Genomic DNA, 24055 nt, shown 5'->3' on the forward strand with positions numbered 1-24055 from the left:
GACTGGGGTGTGGCCAGTGTTAGAGGAGCTGTTCCTTGGTCACCGTCACCGGCGTAGTTCTGTGGAGCAGGGCTGAGATGTGCCCGGGCTGTGTGAGCATAAGGGCCCTGTGAGTGTAAGATATAGTTCCAGTCCTTCATGCTGGGCGCTGGGGGTGGAAGGGTTAACAGGGCGGGGCGTCATCGAAGTGGAGACCCGAGGGACACATCCTCACAGACATCATTCAGGCACTGCATGAGTAGTCTCATACATGCTCCTGATGAGGCAAGAAGCTGGTCAGCTTTTGCCTTGCACCATCAAAGGGCCTGAGGTCTGGAGGGGTCCGATACCGAGACTGCGAGACCTTGAAACTAGAGACAGAAAGAGAGAAAACGGGCCAGGTGTGGTGGTATACCTCCCAGCTCTCTGGAGGTAGAGGCAGGCCTAGTCTACATGAGCCCCGCCCACGAACTCCAGGCCGCCCAGAGGGGAGGATGGGTCTCCAGGCCCTCTGATGAATATTTTACCACCCCGTTCCCAACTTCTCCGAGGCTGCAGGCCTAGGTAAGGAACCCTAGGCAGTGGGCATCCTAATCCACCCATCTGATCCACATGTGTACCCAGGAGGGGGAAGACCAAGAAGGCAAGGTGGTGAGATACCAAACCCTGAACCACAACAAAAGGCTAGGGTGGCTGGGAGTGTTTGTGGCAGAGGCAGGAAAAACAAGCAAAGCCAGAGGGGGTTGGGGGTTGGGGGTCGGAGGTCGGGGGTTGGGGTCCAGGTACTACACTCAGCAGGCAGAAGTGTGGGGCCCTGTCCCGGACAAACAGCGGGCAACCGCGGTTCTCAGCTCACGAATCCTGCCTCTACTGTCTACTTAAGGCTGCGCCACTGGCCCCTATTCCCTTAGTTAGCACCTACAGGGAAGAGATTGGGAGTGGACAGGCTCCAAAGTCCACCAGTACTGACCGAACCCACAGACTTGAAGGGGACAGCCCTGCCATCAACTGCCTCAATAAGATAACTTACTTCCGTTACCTCGGCTGTCCATCTGCAAGGTGGGTGTGACTGGCGGTGCCTGATTGTAACACACTAATGTGGTAGCTGAGAGTGTGGCCAGTGGCCATTCAAGTCCCCTTTCCTCCTCCCACTGGCCTCTGGCCCCATCAGAGTCTTCTTCGTTTCCATGGAGACACTGAAGTCCTCTTCCCCACCCTCCTGGTCCTTCCTCCATCACTTACCTCTTCAAGGATTGCCTTCTACTCTCCCCTGTGTTGGGGACTGAAGTAAGACCTGGGCAATAAACAGAACTTAACCCACCAAGAATGAGTCCCTGTCACCTGGGGGCTGGCCAGCAGGTAGAAGACACACCCCAGCCTTCACAAGAGCTAGGAGGAAGACAGACCAGGGCTTTTGCTCTGTCCCCATTTCAAGGGAAGGGGCCTCACCTAGAAAACACAAGGCTTTAGTGCCAGGCACTAGGAAGGCTCTCAGGAGGGTCTACAGAGCAGCTGGGAAGCTACTCTCTCAGGAGCTAAGAGCTCACCTCTCAGCAGGTGACAATTCAGAAACAGCAGACTGAGGCCAGGTAAGCCCTCCCCACAGAACCTGCAGTCTCAGGCCCTGGAGCAGGGGACTCAGCAATGATGATAAGCTCCTGGGCTTCGAGCCAACGAAGGCTCAGCTCTAGTCTCTTTTCAAAGGAGTGTGAGTATGCGAGAGCATGTATATGCATGTGTGTGTGTGAGCATGCATGTTTGTTTTGTATATGTGAGCATGCATGTTTGTTCTGTATGTGTGAGCATGCATATTGGTGTGTGTGAGTATGCGTGTGAGCATGTATGTTTGTGTGTGAGAGAGCATGCATGTGCATGTATGTGAGCATGCATGTGTATGTGTGTGAGCATGCATATGCATCTATGTATAAGCATACATATGTGTCTGTGTGAGAGAGAGCTTGCATGTACATCTGTGTCTGTAAGTAGGCACTATAAGCTACGTTAATATTGCTAGTGTCTGCTAACAAACATGTCCCTGAAGAAAGGGAATGTATAATACATGCATTGGCAGGCAGCTGAGCACTCACTCTAAGGCTTGCCCTTGCCCAGCAGCAGGATGAATGAGCTCCTATCCATCCAGACAGCCCAGCCCTAAAGTTACCCCTGTGCCTTCCAGCATCACCAGGTGCTCTGCCCCATAGCAACCCGCTGCTTCCACACAATGGGCTGGATGAGGGCATGAGGAAACAGAGAGGCCTGCAGCCCTCCAAGACAGAGGCAACGGGTCACCCATTCATCCAATACCATAGCCACTGGCCATATGGTATTACGGTGTGGGTATGAAATGTTCTCCCATAAGGGGCCCATGTTGAAGGTTTGGCTCCCAGCTGGTGGGCCATGGTGGTGCCTACTTCATTGCTGGCTCAATCCCTTGTGTTTGGTTTGGATTGGAGACAGGGTCTCTACCTGAGATGGCCTCAAACTCCGATGCAGGAGAAGAGGAACAATTGATCTCCTCGACAACAGCTGCAAGTCACCATGTCACTTACTGATGTGCTGGGATCACACCCAGGGCTTCTCAGATCCTGGGCGAGCACTGTACCAACTGAGCTAGACCAGGCCTGACTCAATCTGAGTGAATTCATACTGAATGAGGTTTTAAAGAGATGAGACCTGAATAAAGGTCTCCTCTCTCTGTCTCTCTGTCTCTCTGTCTCTCTGTCTCTGCCTCTCTCTCTGTCTCTGTCTCTCTCTGTCTCTGTCTCTGTCTCTCTCTCTATCTCTGTCTCTCTCTCTCTCTCTCTCTCTCTCTCACTTTCTCTCTCATTCTCTCTTGCTCTCACTCACTCTCCCCCTCCCCGTCTTGTCCCTGCTGCAGTAATATGAACACCTCTCCTATCCTGTGACTCCTTGCCCTCATGTTCCTGCCTCACACAGGCCAAGAAACAAAACCATGAGCCAAAATGAACCTTCCCCTTTAAATCGCTGGTCCTGGGGACTCCATCACAGCAATGGTAACTGACGGACACATCTGGGCTGTGTGTCAGCTTCTCATAACTATCCACCAGGCAGGTGACACCTCTCTGTGCAGACAGGGCATGGAGACACGGGGAGAGGCTGATCTGCGTGGCACAGCCAGTATGTGAGCACAGATGGTCAAACCATGGGGCATGACCCCAGCGAAGGACACAACTAGAGCAGCCAACCATCTAGGTAAACATGTGTCCCTTCACTCCTCGCTCTGCCCTCCCTGGAAGAGAGGGATTTACTGTCCCCACTTTATGGATGGGAAAAGTGAGGCTCGGGCACTGAAACCCCTTGCCATTGAAGAGCAGAGCCACAATTTGGGACCAGCAAGATGGCTCAGTGCGTAATGCCAAGCCTGATGATCTGAGTTTAGTCCCCAGGACCCAGAGAGAGAGAAAGAGAGACAGAGACAGAGACAGAGAAATGGAGGGGGCTCTCTATGTACCTGTCCTGGAACTCAGAGAGATCTGCCTGCCTCTGCCTCCAAAGTGCTGGGATTAAAGCCGTGCTCCACCATGCCCAGCAAGTGTAATTCTTTAAAAATGCCCCACCCTGAGGCCAGAACCACTTCTTCCCCTGAGAAAGCCACACCTCAATCCACACCCCTACCTAGCCCGGCTCAGAGCCCATGACTCCTTTCTCCACCTGCGATTTCTGTCCCATCCTCTACCTTCCCCAGCTATGAACTGAGGGGAAAGAGTTGCTGTCATGGTTTGACTCCAAGGTGGACCTCTACATGATAGAACTGTTACCGTGACAGAACCCAGTCACCTAGGAGACAACCCACCAGGCCTGTCTGTAAGGAAGTCTCTCAAACTGGGTTTATTGACGTGGGAAGACCCCCTTTTCTGATGGGACCCCATCCCAAGGCTGGAGTCTTGAATAAGAAAAGAGAGATCTGAGCAGCTACTTTCCCTGTCCTATGCTTTCCTGGTGGCAGATGTGAGCTACTGCCTCAGGCTGCTGCATGGGGAATGCAGGGGCTAACCTCACACTGGAAGTCGCCCCACCGCCCAAGCCAGGGAGGGTGCCATATTCCAGGCACAGTCAGGAGAGGTGAGCGCTCCTCCCTAGCCAGTCTTGTTTACACCTGCTAGGTAGTTACTATCATTCCAAGGCAACCCAAACTCACACAGCTAGAGCTGAACTTTAGAAATGGGCCCAGGGCCACCAAGAGAAGATGCTCAGAGCAACGGAGAGGCAGGCCAGAATGAAGGCTGAGAATGAGAAACAGGACTCTGGCCTCTCGTGTCTAAGCTACAGCCTACTCTGAGACAGCGTGACCAGCCCAGCCAAAAACTAGAAACACGCACAGCCAGCTCCCAGGGTCCCTAGGCTGTTCTGTCTCAGCATGATGGCCAGCGCTGACCTGACACATGATCTGGCCAGGATCACTGAGGCTGAACTAAGGAGTCATGTCCCCAGGACACAGCAGGTGCTCTGGGCAGGGGGTAGGGAGAAGGCATGCCAGAAAGATCTAGAAGAATGCAGCTACCACATTCCAGCCCTGAGCTCAGGCTCAGGGAAGGAAATGGAGCAAAGGGCCAGACCCCACTCCAGGAGGGGTCTCCTTTCTTGTACTTGACACTGCTCCAGGAGAGCCCCGTCCATCTGCCTAGGGGCTTCTCAATCTAGACATCTGCCCTGCCCTGCCCAGCCCTGTATAACTTACATCATGCTCAGGTAGACCTCTTGATACAGCCCTTCCCATCATGTCCCAGACCCCTGGATATCCATTCTTACTCTATTTTATCCTGTCTTCAAGACACCTGACTGAAATTCTCTTCGACTTAGTACCTTGGTGTACCAGTGGGGGTCGCAGACGGACAGGCGATACAGAGGAACCACCCTGATCCAGTCCGGCTAATCACAGAGGAGAGGTGCCCACACACTGAGCTTGCTCACCCACCTCAAGTCATGCAGAAACCCTCAGGGTCCGCCCACTCAGCGTGAGCAATGTGGATAAGGCCTTCCCTCCTCTGCCAGGGCATCTATCTGTTCTGGAGACCTGGTGCCACTGCCTGAGAACCAACCTCCCAGGGGGACAAAGGGAGTTCCTCCCCTCTCCTCACATCCAGAGAACCAGGATCTCAACTCAGGGCTCCAGATGCTGTAAGCCATGAACTGTATCCCTCCACTATCACAAACACACGCACATATGCACATGTGCATGCGTATACACGCATGCGCACACACGTGCGCGCGCACACACACACACACACACACACACACACACACACACACGAGCTTTCTGTCACCCTGAGAATAGAGGGACTGGGATTCATACTACCTTCCCTGAGCTGCTCAAATGACTCAGAACGTTAAAGCAAGCTTCAGGACATGAGTTCAGTCCCTTCGGCCCACATGGCAGGAGAGAACCCATTCCTACAAGTTGTCCCCTGGCCTCCATTTGTATACCAGGACACCCAAACCCAGGCCCATAAACACACTTACATGCTACATAAATTAATGTAAGAAATTTAAGTAGCCCCTCTAAGTACCAGTGACTGTGAGTCAAGCTAGACACAGAAAAAAAAAAAATCAGTGGTTCAGTTTATAGAGGAGGAAACCAGAGTCCAGAAGGACTTTGGTTTCCATATAGTCCCAAAGTCAGTGCTTGGATGGATTAACGCAAGGCCCCAGTATCGTGGCCTTAGCCACCAAGGTGTCCTGCTTCCCGGGAAGATGCCAGGCACAAGGCGCAGAGAGTCTCCAACAATAACCACAAATCGATTACGGAGCCAGGTCTGGTAGCTCACACCTGTAATGCTAGCACTTGGGAAGCTGAGGCAGGAGGATTGCCATTAGTACAAATGAAACAGGACCCTGTCTCAACCAAAAAAAGAAAGAAAGAAACAAACAAACAAACAAACAAACCAAAGAGGAATTCTTTTAAAATGGGGGCTAAGGATGTAATTTAGCAGCGTGTTCACCTAGCATCCCAAAGCCCCAGGTTTATCCCCAGCACCAGGCATCGTGGCACATGCCTATAATCATGGTCATTGTCTGCTGCATAGTGAGTTCAAAGCTGCCCTGGGCTATGTGTCTGCCCCTCCCACAAAAATAAAATAAAATAAAGACTAGCCAGCAAGATGGCTCAGCAGGTGAAGGTTTTTGTTGCCAAGTTCAATTAATTCCCCAGGACCTACATGATGGAAGGAGAGAACTGACTCCCTCTGATTATCCTTTAACCTCCACACATGAACCATGGCACGTGCGCACATGCACCCGTACACACTCACACACACATACACACGTGTTCAAGCACATGCACACAGTAAATATAAAATTTTTAATTTAAAAATATGAAAGAAATGGACTGGTATCCACAGAAGCAATCGCACAGCATCTTAGTTCCCACAGATAGCTCTAGGGAGACAGCCTCCTCTCCCCTTCCATTTCAAGCAGGAGCACAGGGATGCTGGGAGAGTCTATGAGTCCACCAAGGCCACTTGGGTAGTGAAAGGCCTGGATGTGAGTCTGAGGCCAGGCCTGCTTCCCCCAAGGCAACAGGCTTCCAGGCAAAAGAGAGAAAGAGGCCACCAGAGCGAGCTTCAGCACTGACCTCGACCAGGCCAAGGGTCTTAAAGAGCTACAGGACTCTCTAGCCACTGTCCCACCCTGTCCCAAACCCCTATCCAGCTCCACTCTTTTCCCAGTGGGCAAAGCTCACTTACTCTGTCTGGGGCGGTGCAGCCACTGGGTCCAGATCTGCTGGAAGAGCAAAGAGAGAGAGCTTGTGAGACAGAGGCTCGCCCCAGGAGCTGAGCCTATTCCCACCCCCTGTTCCCCGCCCCCTCGAAGGAACCAGGGTGCCTGTAGGATCCCCTGCCTTTCCCTTTGCCCCTCTCTATTGAGCAAGCTCCCTACCTGTCCTGCCCGCCCCACACCGCCCCCATGGCCCAACCTCAGTCAGAACCAGCACCCTGCCTACCAGGCTTCCACCAACCCCAGCTCTAGGAAGGATTGCTATCTGCAGGAAGTTCCTGCTGATCCAGTCCCTGGTGTAGCCCAGATGACAGATCTGAGAGCCCAGCAGCTGGCATTTACAGACAACATGACTGGACCCTCCCACCCCTGGGGTGCTGGCTCCCCAAGCAGACAGATGGGTTCTCTGGAGCCATGGCTGGAAGGTTACAAGAGCTTAGGGCTTGTGCCCCTAGCAGAAACTCCAGCCAAGCCATTCCATTTAGGCCCTGATGAGAGTATAAGCCAGATGTTGCAGGAATGCTAGGAATTCCTTCCCCAAGAGAAGCAGGATGTAGTCTCTCCCCAGTGGCTCCCTTTCCTGCTTACTGGAGACCCTGGGAGCCTGAGATCCCCCACCAGTTCTCTGGGATTTGCCTGCAAGCCCCTCTTGCCTGGTGGAAACTCCCAGAGACACCTCACCTGAGCTGGGGACGGTGTCAAAGCAGATCAGCGAGGGCTCTGTGTCCCTCTCAGGGGCAAGGCCGGGGACAACCAGACCAGAGTTGGTGTCCTCCTCCTCATCACTGTCATCAAACTCAAAGGCTTCGCCGGAGTCCTCCTCCACCTCGGGGGAGGGGCCTGGAGCTCTGGGAGCCAGGGGATCTCCTGGAAGAGAGGAGGAGTTAGTGGGCTGTAGGACAGGGTCTGAGGTTGGTTGGCAGTTCTGGACACTAGGCTTTCACTGTTCAAACAAGAGGGTCTGCTGCTGTGTCCCCAAAGCACCCTGGGCCCTGGGGAGAGGGCAGTGGAGGCGCTCTGCGAACACTTTCTCCTTTTGAGACAAGGCCCTGGCTGACCTGGAACTCAGAGAGCCACCTGCCTCTGGATGCCAAATGCTGGGATAAAGGTGGACACCACCATGCCAAGCTGATTCCCCAGTCCTCTTAAATACACGGGTAAGACACCTGTTTCTGTATGCTCTGTGCTAATGCTTTCTGTGCAGGGCTGGTAAGAGCAAGCAAGCTCTTTAGTCCATATCAATATCTGCGTGAAACAGCCTCTTGGGAACCCCGTGGGGTTGGGGGAAGGCAGGTGACACCCAAGCACTGGGACAGGGCTGGCTGGAGCTAGGTGTGAGACCTGAGTTCCCAACACAGAGGTCTCCAGTAGGGCCTCACTTCCTGCTCCTCCCCTCCTGGTTTGTTCTCTGCCCCCTTCCTCATTCTTCTCAGCCCAGCTCAGAGGTATCCCTAAGCTCACTGACAAAGCGCCTCCCTCTGCTCCAGCCTCTTGCTTGGCTCACCCTGGCCTTGCATGGCCAGCTCGGGCTTATTCTGTATGGCGTGTAATCTCTGCCAATTATGGATCCCAAATACTTTAGCCCTTTACTGTCAGGGCCCAATTGGGCCAGGCTGTGACTCTGCCGTTTCTGTCTAGATACTGAAGGACTGGGTTTTGTCCATCGGGATCCGCTCCTGACGTCCTCTCGAGGCAGGGCTACCTAGCTGAGAGTGGAATCACACCCATGCAAGTCACATTACTCCTCTTGGTTCCCTCCCCTGCACAGTGGAAAAGAAAAGCAGAACTCCCTAGGGCTGACCACAGGGCCTCAAACTCTCTTGGCACATAAAGGGACAGTACCACTGTGGCTCCTTCCCACATACCATGGGGGCCCAGCAGCACCCCACACTGGGACAGTAGCTCCCTAGCGATATGATACCCCAAAGTGTCTCCAGACATTGCCTTATGTTCCCCCCAGGGGGCAAATCCCCGCTAGTTGGGAATTTCTGGAGCACCTGTTGTCTCCAGCACAGCGGTTACCTAAGGGAACTCTCTCGAGTGACAGACATGGAGCCTGCCTGAGACCCCTGAGGACACGAGTGGTGGGGGAGGAGGACAGGGCAGAGAGCAGAGTGGACTCAACGGGTGGCTGCCTCCAGTCCCAATTGTCTCTCCTACCCAGAAGATTCCATTCCTTCCTGTGGTGGCCAGGAGGTACTCAACATGCCGCTCAGGGGTACACATGGATGGGAGACCAGCTCTCCTGACCGATGTGGTGCCTGACACCTATCATCACAGCACAGGAAGCTGAGGCAGGAGGACTACAGATCTGAGGTCAGCCTGGGCTACAGAGCGAGATCCTGTCCAAGCAGTAAGGAGAGCTTACAGCGGACCTGAGTTCAGTTCCCAGCACTTACTCAAAGCCACCTGCAACTTCAGCTCCAGTGGACCCAATGCCTCCTCCTGGCCTCCAAAGACCCAGACATCGGCGCCCACACTCACATACACATGAAAATCATCTTCTTCAAAAAAAAGACCTCTGGGCCCAGAAGGATGACTTGGGGATGGGGAAGTCACCCATGACCCAGTGACGCCAGCCTGAGGTGAGAGTTCCATAGTAGAGGCCAAGAAAAGACGTGAGAAGGCACACAGCTCCTCTGACCTCCTCTGGCACACTGTCATTCACACACACAATAATATAAAATTCTAAACAAATGAATCACAGAGAAAGAGTCAGGCAGATCTCCAAGTTCGAGGCCAGCCTGGTCTACAGAGTGAGCTCCAGGACAGCCAGGGCTACACAGAGAAACCCTGTCTCAAAAAACAAAAAGCAAACAAGCAGAAATGCATCACTTGCTTCAGACATCTAAAAATATATAATTACTACACACTGATGTTCATAAAACCTCATTTGGTGGTACAACTCCAAATACAATCCACTTGATATAGGGTTGATAATTTCAGGTATTTTAAAGATTTATGTTGACAAAATAAGATTGGGCACAATTTTTAAAAATATGTATTATGGGATTTTTTTTTTGTATTTGTATGTATATATGTAGACAAAGTGCCTCGGGTGGAAGTCAAAGAACAATTTTTGATAGTCATTTCTTTCCTTCTGCCATGTGGGTCCCAGGTATTGAACTCAGGTCTTTCAGCCTGGCAGCAATCCCCATTACCCAGCAGCTGGGCCATCTCGTCAGCCTATATGAAGTACAATTTTGACAGTTGTGTCAACTATATATACAGTGTGTACATACGTGTCTGTGCATGTGCGAGTGTGTGCACATGTGTTCACGTGCTCGTATGTACAGCGCCTCTGCCATCTCCCTTTTCTCTCTACCTACTCCAGCCACACCGGTCTTCTTGCTGTACAAAGGTCCTACCTCAGGACCTCTGCACTGGCCACTCCAGGGCCTGAGATGTTCTTTTCTCAGATGTCTTCCACTTTCCCACCTCCTCAGGCTATTATCTACCATTGGTCAGTAAGTAGGGTTGCCATGGAGACCCTGGGACCCCCCTTCCCCGTTTGGTTTTCAGAGACAGGGTCTCATGTGGTACAATCTGGTCTCAAACTCACGATGTAGCCTAGAGTGACCTTGAACTTCTGATCCTCCTGCCTCCAGCACACTGTGGTGGGAGGGAGTGCTTGGATCAGAGACATTTGACACCACGCTGGCTCTCAAAATACAATTTCAGTCCCAGAGTAAATGTCCACGGAGTCCCTGCCTGCTATTTGGGGAGTGTATGACACAGGCCCATCCTGCTTCACGGATGCCTATCCACTCAGTGTCCTCTGTCTCTCCCATGATTCCATGCACATGTGGCAGGTGCCACCAGTGACTAAGGCCTTAAGGCCCCTGCTCAGCCCTGAGCATCAGCCGTAGGATGAGTGTGGAGGGACCTGACCTCCACGCTTCGTTTAGCTTCTGCTCTCAGGAATGGGGTCACAAGGCTCTCAGGCTTCCAGGACTGCTTCAGGAAAGACAGACTGACACGGAGGCCCCTGGTTCGAGGGCTAAACTCAGTGACTACCAGAGATTTGCATGACAATGATGCCAGGCACATTGCTCTCATTAATTACATCATATTCTCCTGACTCCAGCATGATTATAACTATTAGTACAGCCAGATCGGAGTCCCATCTGTGTCCATGGCTAACATGAGCTGTCTCTTCCAACTCAGAGGCCAGCCCAGGTCACGCTGACTTCCCCAGGGGTTGTCAAGAGCTCAGGTCACTTCTGCACCTCCTTCCTTCAAGAGTACAAACAGCTCCAGCTATTCTCATCTGTGTCACCATGAATCCAAGCAGCTCCCAGTAGCCCCGAGCTAGTAATTGTGGGGAAGTTGAGTCATTGGCCTGAGGTGTCCTAGCTCACTGAGGACCCTGGTCGGGGAAGAATGCACTAGGAGAGACAAGGCCATGCCTGAGGAGGGCCAGCTTCTGCTTCCAGGGCCTGGGAAAGGACCAGGCATGAGCCTACTCTCAGAGAGCCAGAAGGATGAAGGATCCATGAAGTGCTTGGAAGGGGAGTGAGCGCCGCTCTCTGGGGCAGCAGGAGTGAGCGACCAAAAGCAACACCACACACCACACCCACAACACACCACAGAACATGAACCATGGGGTGGATCAACATAGGTCCAGTATCTGAGGGCATCCCTTCCTCGGGAACTGAAAACTCGACACAGACAAGGGACCAGTCCAACAGGTGATGGGAGCCAGCTGTCAGTCAAAACCTCAGAAAAGAAGTTCTGGTCTGGTCTGTTTTCATTCTTACTTTCCAACTGGCCTCCTCAAAGGATAGAAGAAAGAGAGCCGGGGGCCCCAGGGGCAGAAGGCAGAGAAACCAGAGGCCCCTGGCACAGCACTGGCTATCCTCCATCCCTTCCCCAGGGCACCCCACACTGCTCTTTATCTGAAGTAGGATCCAGTGACCCAGCCCTGGGTGACTGGAAACCCAGCCCTCTCTCACCATCTGGGCAGGTGGCATGACAGGTGCCAGTCACTCATGGCCTTGACAGACACACCCAGTCCTCAAGAGAGCCAACCTAAAGTGAGTCCAGGAAGTGGAAACCCCGAGAGCCCCCCATGGCTGTTAGAAACCAGTCCTCTTCGAGGCTCTTCCCACCGTGGTGATGCTGGTACCGCAAACTAGTGGATTCCTCATACTTCACAAAGGAACATTCCAGAGGGAAAGAGACTCATCTTCTGGTCTCACCGGGGCTTAAACTCTCAGGGAGGAGTCATGAAGGCTAGCCACGTCCTTCGATGACACACACTCCTATTTACTGAGCACTGGTTGCCACACGCAGTTCCTTATGTATGTTTAAACCTTGCAACAGTACTGAAGAGAGCATTATTATCCCACGTTTATGGACAAGGACACTGAGCTGTAGAGACATCGTGGCCCATAACAAAGCTCACAGTGTAGGTGGCAGGCAGGGTCAGGATCTGAACTCAGTGACTGGGCTTGAGAACCCAGGAGCCTTGCTGTAGCAAATTTACTTACTTCTCTCCCTGCAGGGGTCGGGAAGAGGCAGGGGGAGACAAGAGGGCAGGAAACTGGGCTTGTGGGTAAAACAGCCATGGTCTCGGACAGGATCCAGATGCCACCCTGCGGTAGCTGGGGCCCCACAGAAGGGGGTGCCAAGTAAAACACAGGCAGCTGGGTTAAATTCCAGGTCAACAAGTGGTTTTGTTGGGTAAATATTTTTTTTCTTCTTTTCGTAAAACAGTCAAGTCTGGGATACCTCCAAGATCCAACCTTATGGTCAGACCCTTCCCCCTCAATCCCAATTTGCACCTTCAACTGGCTCACTTGAGCCCCAAGTACCCCTCAATCCCAATCCCCAGACTGTCCATCTCTGTAGGTGATCTTAGGCAACAGGCAAAACATCAGAAGATGTCTGGTGTTTACTCTAGAGACATGACTCCATTTTGTGGACAGGAAACCTTGAAGCAGATAGAGACAGTGCACACAGCCAGCAGAGTTCAACCTACCCCAAACCAGTATAGCTCAGCCCTGTCACCGGGACCCGGGGGTACAGTACCTATGGCAGGCTGTGGAGGAGGGTTCGAGGAAGCCATCAGACAGGGTCCAGCTCAGTCTACCACCGTCCTCGATGCTCGCCTGTGAAAAGAGGGCCAGAGACAGTCAGATAACCTGAGGGAGGGGCAACAAGCGAGTGAGTGAGCCTGCTTCATAAGCCGTGCGTGCTCCGGCCCAGCCGCACACAAGTTCTTCCCGGCAGCCCCAGAAAGGGCCTGGCCTCCATCCGGTATAAATCATTAACTTATAGAAAAACTGCCAACCGCACGGCAGAAATCCCCATCTTCCCAGAATTCACTGCAGCCACAACCTGCCTTAGCTCACTGTCAAGGGGCTGGTCCTTAGGAGCCTGTGGGCCAGCCAAGATCTGTCCCATGGCCTCTAGCCCATGGTCTGGGGACACACTTGAACACCCAATTCCCCATGCTCTAGAAACCATAATGCTCTAGATTGGATGGTCACAAATATGGGGACACTTCCTCCTCATGGTATCCCCAACACCACAGGCACCTGTGGCTCTGACTTCTCACCAGGCCCCTCCTGTGCCCATAACAAAAGGCACCCTCTCTTGTTGTCCTGCCCTATGGGATTGGCCCAGCTGGCAAGGAGCCACCAGCCTAGGTACACAGTTGTAGGAAGCGAAGGACTACAAAGTGGTGGTTGGCACAGGACAGGGACAGAATCCCAGGTGGTGCAGGTCCCTCCTGTCCCATGGAGCTTACACACAAAGCAGGGTCGGGCCAAAGGGGATGGGCTCCCCAGGCTCTGGAGTAGCCTTGCCGGATGTCCCTTACAGAGCAGGGAGAGGTGCCCTGTGCCTCTGATCTGGCAGCTGCCCTTCTATGCCCCTCTCCAGGAAGGGAATCAGGCCTGAAGAAAGAGCAAAGAGCTCCGTCGAGCCTGTCCATGTCACCAGCTGACTGTGGGCTTGTTTTCCTTTTGTTTTTACTAACTAAAAATAGCTTTTACTTCTACTAACTGACCAAATAAAAATTGGACCTCGCAAGAGTGACAGAAAAAGATTATGGCAGAAGACATTCACGGAGCTTGTATAGCCAGGAGATCACCCCAAACCCGCAACAAGCACTTGTCTAGATTGACACGTCATAAAACGGGGCCCAGAGTATGCCTGCAACTTGCCCAAGATCACACAGCTAGGAAGAGGCAGGATTCAAACCAGAGACAGACACTATTGTGCTCCTTAAGAAACCATTATGGGCTGGGGCTGGAGAGATGGCCCAGTGTTTAAGAGCACCGGCTGCTCTGGAAGAGAACTCGGTTGATTGTCAGAATCCACATGTGGCTCACAACTGTCTAGAATTCCAGTTGCAGGGGATCTGATGCCCTCTTCTGGCCTCTGTGGGCACCAGGCACACATAACCACAAGCATGCATGCTTTTGTGCTTATAAAAGCACATGCAAGTGAGCAAGTGCTCTCACACACACACACACACACACATACACACACAAAGCACTCTGCTTTGACTGACAGCCTCAGTTCAACCTCACCTCAAACATAAATCATCTTTAATTATGAGTGTGAATATGTGTGTGTGTGTATATTTGTGCGCCCAGCAATCCTCTTGTCTCTACCTCCCTACCCCACCCCACCTCACTGCCCCCCCTCCCCACGCACACAGGGCTAGAGTTATAGGCATGCTCATGACCACATCTGGCATCTTGTATTCTAGGGATTTGAACTCAGGTTCTCACCCTCCCACAGCAAGCGCTCTGACACACTGGGTCATTTCCTAGCCCGACCTCCCTTCTCAAGCAGCACATAGCAGTGCTGTACTTGCCTTAGACAATACCACAATTCACTCTCAGGCCACAAGGCCTTGGCTGTACAGGCAGAGGCTGCCCTGGTCCCTTGCTGTTTTAAATAAGACGGCCTTGGGCATCTGGCTTCCCCGCCCCACGCCACCCAGGCCTTGTGGAGGTGAACTTACAAGTCTTTGGGTTCACCCCTAAAACAACAAGTCTACAAAGGTTAATGCTTAGGAAAGGAGTGATGTCACCCCGTTTGCAAATTGAAGCTGTCGGCAGGGTTCAAACCCCCCTCCTCCCTCCCCCATCTTCCTTAGGAGCTCTAGGACCCAAAGGCAGGAAAACGAATGCCCATTTCTCAAAGGGAAAACGGCGGCACCATCACCCAGCCTCACAAAGATGGTGTGATAACAATGACATTCAGAGCCCTTCCCCACCAGGCGGAGAAGTCCCATGCCCTCCTCTCCGGCTCTTCCTTCAGAGCCTAAGGTTTCTCAGAGACATAAAGACATGCAACAGTTCTTACGGAACAGGAAACTTTCTCCATGTTTTCCATCCAACTCCCACATCACCCCATCATTCAGAGAGAAGGAAACAGAGGCCAGAGAGGTTAACGATTTGCCCCAGGTCGGAACACACAACCAAGTGGGGGGCAACTGACAGAGCAGGACACAGCACAGGCTCTGATCTCAGGAACTCTGCTCAATGCTCTGGCTACACTGCTCCCCTGGACTTAAAGGGTTGGACTTTGGAGGCACGAGATCCAGGCTAAAAGGAAGGTAAGGCTGGAAACTCCTGTGAGCAAGGATATATGCTAGTGAACCCTGCTCCCATGCACAAGCATGTGGCTGCCACTCTGCACGGAGCCACCTAGAAAGTAGACACGCGCTCTCAGCAGGATCAGAGCTGCCCAGGACGGGAGCTGTGCCGAACAGCTCGGAGCAGGATGCTTTTTAAGCTCTCCCTGAGCTATCCAGGCTCCGGAAGCATCCAAGGCAGGAGCTGGAGCCCGGGTGATTGGTGTTGTGGTGCTGTGAGACAGGGCCAAGCTAGACCTTCCCTGTGGAACCCGGGCTCAGGACTACTGGATCACAGTACACACCCTCAGCCAATCCATTGCCAATTTCTTCTTGTTATTACTGGAGACAGGGTCTCATGTAGCCCAGGTTGGCATCAAATTTTCTGTGTAGCTGAGGATGACCTTAAAATCCCAATCCTCCTACGTCCCCCTGCCAAGACCCTCAGACATCCTCAGAACTAGAAATGGACTCCCAAGTGTGGCACTGCTGCTGACCAGATGCGAAAACAGAGTCCAAAGGAAGGGACGGACCTTCCCAGGTGGGCACAACATAAGCCAGGCAGTGACTGTTAGGCCATGGCTCCGAGCAGGGACCCGAATCCAGGGGTTTCTAAGCGCCAATCCCAGTTCTGGCTGTGCCAGGGAACACCTGCCCGGGGCAGAGAGAGGTCCTGAGCTAAGTCGAAGATTGGACAATGCACACCCTCATAGCCAGCGCGGCCGGCTGCTGTTCAAACCTAAACACTGGCCATGTGATAGTCTAGTGGGAGGATTATAGATTGGCTCCTCTTGCAAACACCTTTTAAAAATAAGACTGGACAGGCAGGTGGACACCGGAACGGCTCCTTTTTATACCACACTGTTCTTTGGGGGTAGCCCTCAGGATGAGAATCAGGGGAGCAGGGAGGAACGCCTGGGCTGTGGGGTGGAGGTGCATGGTGTGTGGACCCTCATGACAGCTCATTCAGACGTGTGTCTTCCCTCCCAGCTAGTAACTCGGTCAGCTGGCCTGTGGGTTTCCCTGGGGTTTACCCTCCCTCTGGAGTTTGAAATCTAAGTACAGGTTGGTGGTGCGTGGTGGCGGCCAGTCTCACCAGCTGAACTCAGTTCCCAGGCACTGCCCTGTATGTGGGTATATCTTTCTAAGAGATTCCCATCCCACTTCCTCCCTCATGAACCCCAGGAAACACTCTCCCTGGGGGACTCAGACTTCAGGAAGGACTGTGAGTGAAGCCAGACATTGACAACAGTGGAGGGTGGTCTTGGGGAGGGCTGGGGGAGGGGAAGGAGCAGAGTCCAGCTGCACTGTCTACACCAGAGAGAGCTTCTGGCCACCCTTGGATGAGACACAGGAAGCAGGCTGAGGCCCGGGCACCCAGCTGAGGGACTCCAGCCTCAGAGGAAGCATGTCTGGCTCCTGGAAGCCAGGAAAACAAACAAACAACAAAACCAGTGGAGGTGGAGAATGGAAGGGTGGGTCGAAAGGAGCTAGGGCTGGGGCCACTGTCCTCCAGGGTCTCTAGCTTCCAGCGCTCTTCACACAGGTACTTGATCAACTGGTCCCCTACCTCAGGAACCCTGGTGACAATCCTACAGCTTGACTATTCTGGTCAGCTCCTTCCTCATCCAGGCCCTGAGCAAGGCTCTCCTACGTCAGCCCTTACCTGTCCCCTCGGGTCTCAGGTCTCAGCAGCTCTTGGCCTGTCTTGGAATTCTGCTGCCCGTGACAACGGGGACCTGCTTCAGATCTCTGAGCCTTGGTTCAGATGGTCTGTTCTCTCCAGACGGAATCCTCTCTCAATCGGCAAACTCCTACTAAACCTTCAAAACCCCACTCCCACTTTCTCCATTGAGACCCCTCCCCTGATTCACCTCACACAGTAGCTCCTGGGCCCTGGCTGTGGAACTTTCTAAAAAGGACCCATGGAGGTTCTAACTTGGGGTGTGGCCACGCCTAAGCCAAGAAGTTATTTTGGAAATAACACAGGTCCCACACAAGGTTGGTGACACAGCCGCTATTACAGGGGTCTTGCTCACTAGACCAGAAGCTCTGTGTAGTGAGTGCCGGGCTGCACTTCATCGCCAGGAACGGCAGCGGCCAGGGTGTGACCTACAGCAAGTGCCTATAACAGCTGCCCGACTAAGTACAGAACACGTCCCCACTTGGGAGTAAGGGCACAGAGCTGGGGCAGCTGTAGGGACAGGCTTCAGGGAGAGGGAGAGGAAGCATTCACTAACACCCTCCCAGGGGAGCTCTGCCCCAAGGGCTCCGGGAAGGAAATGGGGATGACTCCCAGCCAGGAGGGGGCACCAGGGCTACCATGCAAAGTTCAGCCCTTGGAATTCCTTGGCAGCAAGGGCCATCTGGTGGAGATTCCACACAGGGATGGCTCACAAAGAAAATGGGCAGAGGGGAATCCAGAGGCACTTGAGTGACCTCGTGGTGTGGTCCTTGCCACAGCATAAGAGGGCAGGGATGGCCCTGGGGGACACTTCAGCTCTTCATTAATGCCCTAACAGGGAGACTCTATTTCCCAGAGGGCTCTTCAATCCGTATCTCCCAAGGTCGCCAGTTGCCATCTGAATTCCTTCCTTCCCAGAAGAACCAGAACCTGAGAGGAACTAGGGACATCCCCGAGGCCTACAGGCCACTGATCTTGGAGGCCCTGGGAGAGAGGGCAGGGCTGTCCCTCAGCTGCTGCCTCTGGAGGAAGGGATATGCTGAGGGTAGAGGGAGCTCCCTCCAGGTGGCATCGTGGACCAAAGAGGCAGCAGGCCCTGGCTCCTCCCCTCTGGGCCATGCATACACAGAGCCCCCAGACACTGGGTCATTCAGGCCCTTGTCTCTTAACATCCTTTCTTTACAGGGAACAGGGAGGGAGTCTCTCCTCCCTGGGGTGGGCGAGGCTTGGTCAATGGAGGCAACCTAGGAACAAAGGATCCCTTGTCCCCAGCTCAGGGTAGGTGCCCGCCCCACCCCAATGATCTCCTAGGCCAGCCCCTGATCAATGAAGGAAGGGTGAGGGGCGCCGCCCCCTGGGCCTCTGTGGGAAGGAGCCACCCCACAGTCGGGCCAGAGGGGACTCTGGGGTCTGTTGCCCTAGAAACCAGAGCCCTTTGGAGAAGCTGCTGGCTGGAGAAGAAGCTGGCTCCCACTAGACTCATAGTCCCTCCCCCTCCCAGTCCCAAACACATTAACCCTGCTGTCCCCAGGGTCCAGCCAGGCTGGAGTGCATATGAAAGCCTCTCCAGTCCCTCAGCTGTACTGTTTCACCCTCTTCTCTGGGGATCCTGGGCTCCCAGCCACATTCCAGATTGTGACCCAGAGAGCAGAGGATGGGTGAGCTTGAGGCTTGGACTTGTCCCATCACACCCTTGGCCAAGTCAGCTTTTCTACCTGGAAAAAGAAGCCACTTCTCAGGGGAACAGATGCCAGGCTAAGAGGGAGTTCTGTCACCCTTCTTTCTGAGAGTAGGAAACTCGTGGCCTAATGAAATGACTGGGCCAGAGTTTGAGATAGGGACAACGGTCCAGACAGGCAGGGGAAGGTTGATGGGCTAGACCCAAGGGGTCAGAGGAGAGCATCTTAAGGGGACTCTGGGATGTGGTGAGAGATGCACAGACATATGTCCCTCGACATCCAGCCCCAAAGGTCAGAAGTATTCAAAGTCCATACGTGGCCTCAACACTGAGACCAGGTCACAACGTTGGCAATGTCCCTAGGGCTCTTGCCCTGACCTCCAGGGGGTTCATCTCACCCCTCTACCCTCGCACCCCAAGTCTCTCACCCCTTTGCCATTCAGTAAGCATTTTCATGAGCACAATGCTCACATCCTGCCAGTCTAGCTGCCAGAGGAACCCAGGTACCTGTCCTCAGGTAGCAGGTACCCAGTGCAGGTACGGGTTCTGTGGTAGGAGCAATCTTGCCCATTCTGACTGGTGGGTCCCCGGGCGGGGCAGATGGGTAGGGACAGATGGGTATTACAGCCCACATCCAGGAAGATGCCTTGTGGAGGGCTCTGGGGCAGAGCATCCTTGGAGCTCACTGCGTCTAACCTGGGCTAACTCCCCTGCGTGAGTGAAGTGGGTGCATGCGGGCTGAGCACCTGAGGCTCCCAGGGTTGGGGTGAGGGTTGAACTTGTCCTGGGACCTGATGTGAGCTCACCAGGGAATCTCACGCTCAGAGGACACACTGCTGTGGGCTCAGCACACACTCAGGCGGAGGCTAAGCTACACATCATCACCTTCTTCCATGCCCACGGAGCTTCCCGCCACGGTCCAAGGACGCCCTCTCTGGGGCCCCTCCCTGTGACCTCTGGTCCTCTAGATCATGTGGATCACAGATCATGCTGAGACATCTGCAGGCTAAGAATTCAGGTTGGGAATGTACTAAGGTTCAACAGGTGAAAGTGCTGGCCCGGCAGGCCTGACAGCCTCAGGTCAGTCCCTGGAAGGCACGTGTAAACACAGCCCAGTGCATCATCACACCCCTGCATGCAAGGGTCGCAGCAAGACAGAGGCAGAGACAGGAGAACTGCACACAAGCTAATGGACCAGTTACACTGGTGTGTGGGGAGCTACAGCAGGAAAAAGGACCCTGTCTCAAGAAGGCGGAAGGAGAGAAGTGAGACCAAAAAGTTGTCCTTTGACCTTTTTTTTTTTTTTTGGTTTTTTCAAGACAGGGTTTCTCTGTGTAGCCCTGGCTGTCCTGGAACTCACTCTGTAGACCAGGCTGGCCTCGAACTCAGAAATATGCCTGCCTCTGCTTCCCAAGTGCTGGGATTAAAGGCATGCACCACCACTGCCCAGTGTCTTCTGACCTTTTTAAGCACATGGAGACACCACACATACACACATATACCATATACACTACACCACACTACACACACCATACACACACACATCAAACACATACTGCACACACGTACATCACACACATCAAACATATACCACACACAACACACATATAATACATACATGCTATACCACACACATACACACACATGCTACATACACATATCACACACACCATGTCTACCCACATACACACACCACACAAACCATACCACACTATACTACACACATACACCACACATACATACACCATACACATACCATATACACCACACCACACACCATACACACATATATCACACACACAATCACACACACACACACACCACATACACACGTACCAAACCATACTTACCACATACATATACACTACACCACACACAAATACACACAATACACACAGAACACAAACACACCACACACACATACACACATACACACACAATCACACACAGGACACATACACACCACATACCGCACACACACACACACACACACACACACAGACGAATGAGAACCTGCGGGCCTCGTCAGCAGGAGCACCCGCCTGGCCTGTCACTGCCTTCACATCATGTTGACGGGCAATGTGTGACATCTGCTCCTCACCAGGCCTCTGTGCTCACACCAGAGTGAGGTAAAACTTCAGACGCGGGAGGAAGAATGTGTGGCCTGGAGCAGAGCCTTCTCTCTGGGTCAATGCAGAGGTCAGCAGCACACATCTTAGCTCATCTCTCCAGCTACGTAACTGCCCACCTTAAAAACACAGAAGCATGCCAGGCAGGGCAATTCATGCCTGTAACCCAGCACTTAGGAGGCGGGGACAGGGTTGCCACGAATTGCAAGCTAGACTGGTTTACCTTGAAAGTTACAGGCTAGCCAGGGCTAAATATCAGACCTTGTCTTGTCTTGTCTTGTCTTATTTGGTTTGGTTTGGTTTTTTTTGAGACAGGGTTTCTCTGTATAGCCCCGGCTGTCCTGGAACTCACTCTGTAGACCAGGCTGACCCACAATTCAGAAATCTGCCTGCCTCTGCCTCCCAAGTGCTATGATCACCTCCACCCAGCTCAGACCCTCTCTTTAAACGAGGCTGAAGCTACAACCTGACTACTCCGGTACCTTACCAAGCATGCTCAAAGCCCTGGATTCAACTCTCAGCACCACATAAGACATGGCTGGTGACAGATGCCTGTCCCAGCTCTCTGGAAGGTGCAGGATAGAAGATCAAAAGTCCACCAGGCAGTGGTGGCAGACACCTTTAATCCCAGCACTTGGGACACAGAGGCAGGTGGATCTCTATGAGTTCGAAGCCAGCCTGGTCTACAAGAGTGAGTTCCAGGCCAGTCAAGGTTACACAGAGAAACCCTGTCTTAGAAAAAAAAAGAAGAAAGAAAGAAAAGAAGATCAGAAATTCAAGTTTTTCTGTGGATACATGATAAGTCTAAGACCAGCCTGGGCTACATGAGACCCTGTCCTGGGAGGGATAGAGAGAAGGAGGAAAGAAAAGAGGGAAGGAAGAAGAAGAGAAAGAAGAAGAAGAGGAAGAGGATGAGGAAGACAAAGAAGAGAAGGAAGAAGTAGAAGAGAGAAAAGGATTTCCCCCACCCTATGTCTCCTCTACCTGTCTCCCCGTTTCTCCTCCCACCTCTACAAAAGACTCCTAAGAAGCAAGGCTGGGTCCTGTCTCCAGCTCTCCTGTTCTCCCTCTCAGCTCACCACCCATGAGCCGGCTCCTGAGGTCACCAGAGGCCCTACAGCACAAGAACCCCCACTCCTTCCACACACCTGCGGTTCTCTTCCTCAGCCTCTCCCTCTTCCACCTCAGCTGCGGTCATCCACCTTTCCTGCCTCCACCCGATTCACACCTCAAACCTGGATCCCGGGCTCTGCCTCAGACCAGACAGTCTCCCCCTGCCCTCTTCTCCAGTGACCTCACCCACTCTGTGGCTCCCCACCCCGCCGGCGGCTGTCTCCACACTGATGGCCCTGGCCTGACCTTCTCTTACACATCAGCTTGTCTGCTGTCTGCTCAGCACCCTGACTCTGTTGTCCTTGGAGTCTCAATCTCTGAGTCCACACCAGACAGTGTCCCAGCCCTCCTGACAGCTGGCCACCTGCTCATCCCTGCGGGCCAGCTCACTTCACCACCACCATCACCAGCTCTGCTCCCAGCAGTGCCTGGGAGCAATTCCTACACACACTCATACACACACACACACACACACACACACACACACACACAGTCCTATCTATCCACAACTTTGTGGTCTTTCGTTTAGGCATGCCCAGTGCCCAACCGCGCCTCACCACTTGGTCCAAACCATGAGCATCACTAATCCAGACTATTATTACAACCTTACAGGTCTCCTCCCCGCTTCCCCTGCCCTTCTGTGGTGAACACAGGAGACAAATGAATCCTCTGCTTGGAACCTTCACAAGCTCCTTCCTCATCTTGGCCCATGAGGCCCTTGCGCCCTTCTGCTTCTGCCCCCATCTCTCCCTGACAGCTAGCTCCACTCACCTGATAGCTCACTCAAGTCATGGCCACCTCGAAGCTCCCTCATCAGCGTTCGTGCACCTCCCTCTGCCTAGAATGTTCTTCCTACGTATATCCACACGGCTTTCTCCCTTTCTGTCAGGGCTCTGCTCCAAGTTCCTCCTGTGAGAGTGACCTGCACCCGGCTCCCAATGTGGCCCTCATGCTGTCTACAGCCCAGCCTCCCTGCCTTCCCTCACAGTACTCAGTACTTCCTGAATGGATTTGGGCCTCCGTTTGCTTTGCTATGGATTTTCGGCCTCCTCCTCCTCCCAGAGGCCAGAGGAGGGCATTGGATCCCCTGGAACAGCAGGTAAAGGTTCTAAGAAACCTAATGTGGATGCTGGGAACTGAATCCAGGTCCTCTGCAACACAAAGCAAGCGCTCTTAACTGCTGAGCCATCTCTCTGGCCCCTTGTTTGCTTTTTTGAGATGGGGGTCTTGTGTAGCCCAGACTGGCCTCAAGCTTGTCACATAGCCCAGGATGACCTTAAACGTCTAATCCCCCTGCCTCCACCTCCCCCTGCTGGGATTACAGGTTTGGACTCCCATGTGTGCTTTATGAGGTCCTGCAGATTGAATCCAGGGCTCTGTGCACGGCAGGTAAGCATTCTGCCACCTGAGCTACATCCTCACACCCTTAGGTATCTGCCCCATCCCATTCCCCTTCCTAGCCAGTGGCCGCCACAGAGGTAGGCATGATGGCTGGTGTTCATAGTCTACCCACAGCCCCAGGAGCACAGCCTGGCACTCAGAAGAGCTAGAGGGACTGAGTGAATGAGGGGTGAAGAGAAGTTTCAGAAAGGCATCTTCCTGCAGGAGCTGACTGGCTAGTGCAGTCCTGTGGAGGCTGGAATGTTGCCAGTCCAAAAACTAATTACCTACTCTTTGGTTAAGTTCTGGCCTTCCAGAAAAGCCATTCTTTGGTCCCCTAGATTAGAACTAACATCTTATGCCAACAGATAAACTTTTTTTTTTTTTTTGCTATCTATTAACTTAGCAGGTGACTTCCCCTCACCAATCCAAATGCTAAGCATGTCCATGTCCTCAGAGAGCCTCTTGGGCCTGAAGAGTAGCTCCCCCCTCCCCCACCTTGCTGTGCCTCCTCTCTAATGTGCCCACCAAGGTGCTTTAAACTCGCCTTGATTTGTGACTTTTTGTTGTTCTGCAAAACTACAAAAACTTCAGAAAACTCCTTCCACGTTGGGACGGAGACTATCTGGGAACCTGAAATCTGTGTCCCCAGGCTACGGTTGCTTAAAATGGCTCCAGAATACGCTCTCTCTTATTCCCTTTATGATGTGGTTTCTGCATCAACTGAAAGAAGTAAAGAAAGAAGGAGGGAGGGAGGGAGG

At 53.1% G+C, this 24055-nt stretch overlaps 1 protein-coding gene across 13 annotated transcripts in view; it reads right to left on the bottom strand.

Moving 5' to 3' along the window:
- Arhgef10l (Rho guanine nucleotide exchange factor 10 like) overlaps positions 1-24055 on the bottom strand; it is a 149982-nt gene that overhangs the window by 90414 nt on the left and 35513 nt on the right. For 7 of the 13 annotated variants that reach the window (XM_031379280.1, XM_031379279.1, XM_031379281.1 and 4 more), the window contains 3 exons: positions 12748-12827; positions 7396-7581; positions 6684-6720 (listed from right to left, as the gene is read on the bottom strand). In XM_031379280.1, the coding sequence (XP_031235140.1) occupies positions 6684-6720; positions 7396-7581; positions 12748-12784 (260 nt within the window). In that variant the 5' untranslated portion in view covers positions 12785-12827. The remainder of the gene's footprint in view (positions 1-6683; positions 6721-7395; positions 7582-12747; positions 12828-24055) is intronic. The other 6 variants (XM_031379288.1, XM_031379283.1, XM_031379289.1 and 3 more) reach the window with 1 other exon arrangement.

This window comes from Mastomys coucha, unplaced genomic scaffold (assembly GCF_008632895.1).
Source record: "Mastomys coucha isolate ucsf_1 unplaced genomic scaffold, UCSF_Mcou_1 pScaffold18, whole genome shotgun sequence".
In the NCBI taxonomy this organism is placed as follows: Eukaryota; Metazoa; Chordata; class Mammalia; order Rodentia; family Muridae; genus Mastomys; species Mastomys coucha.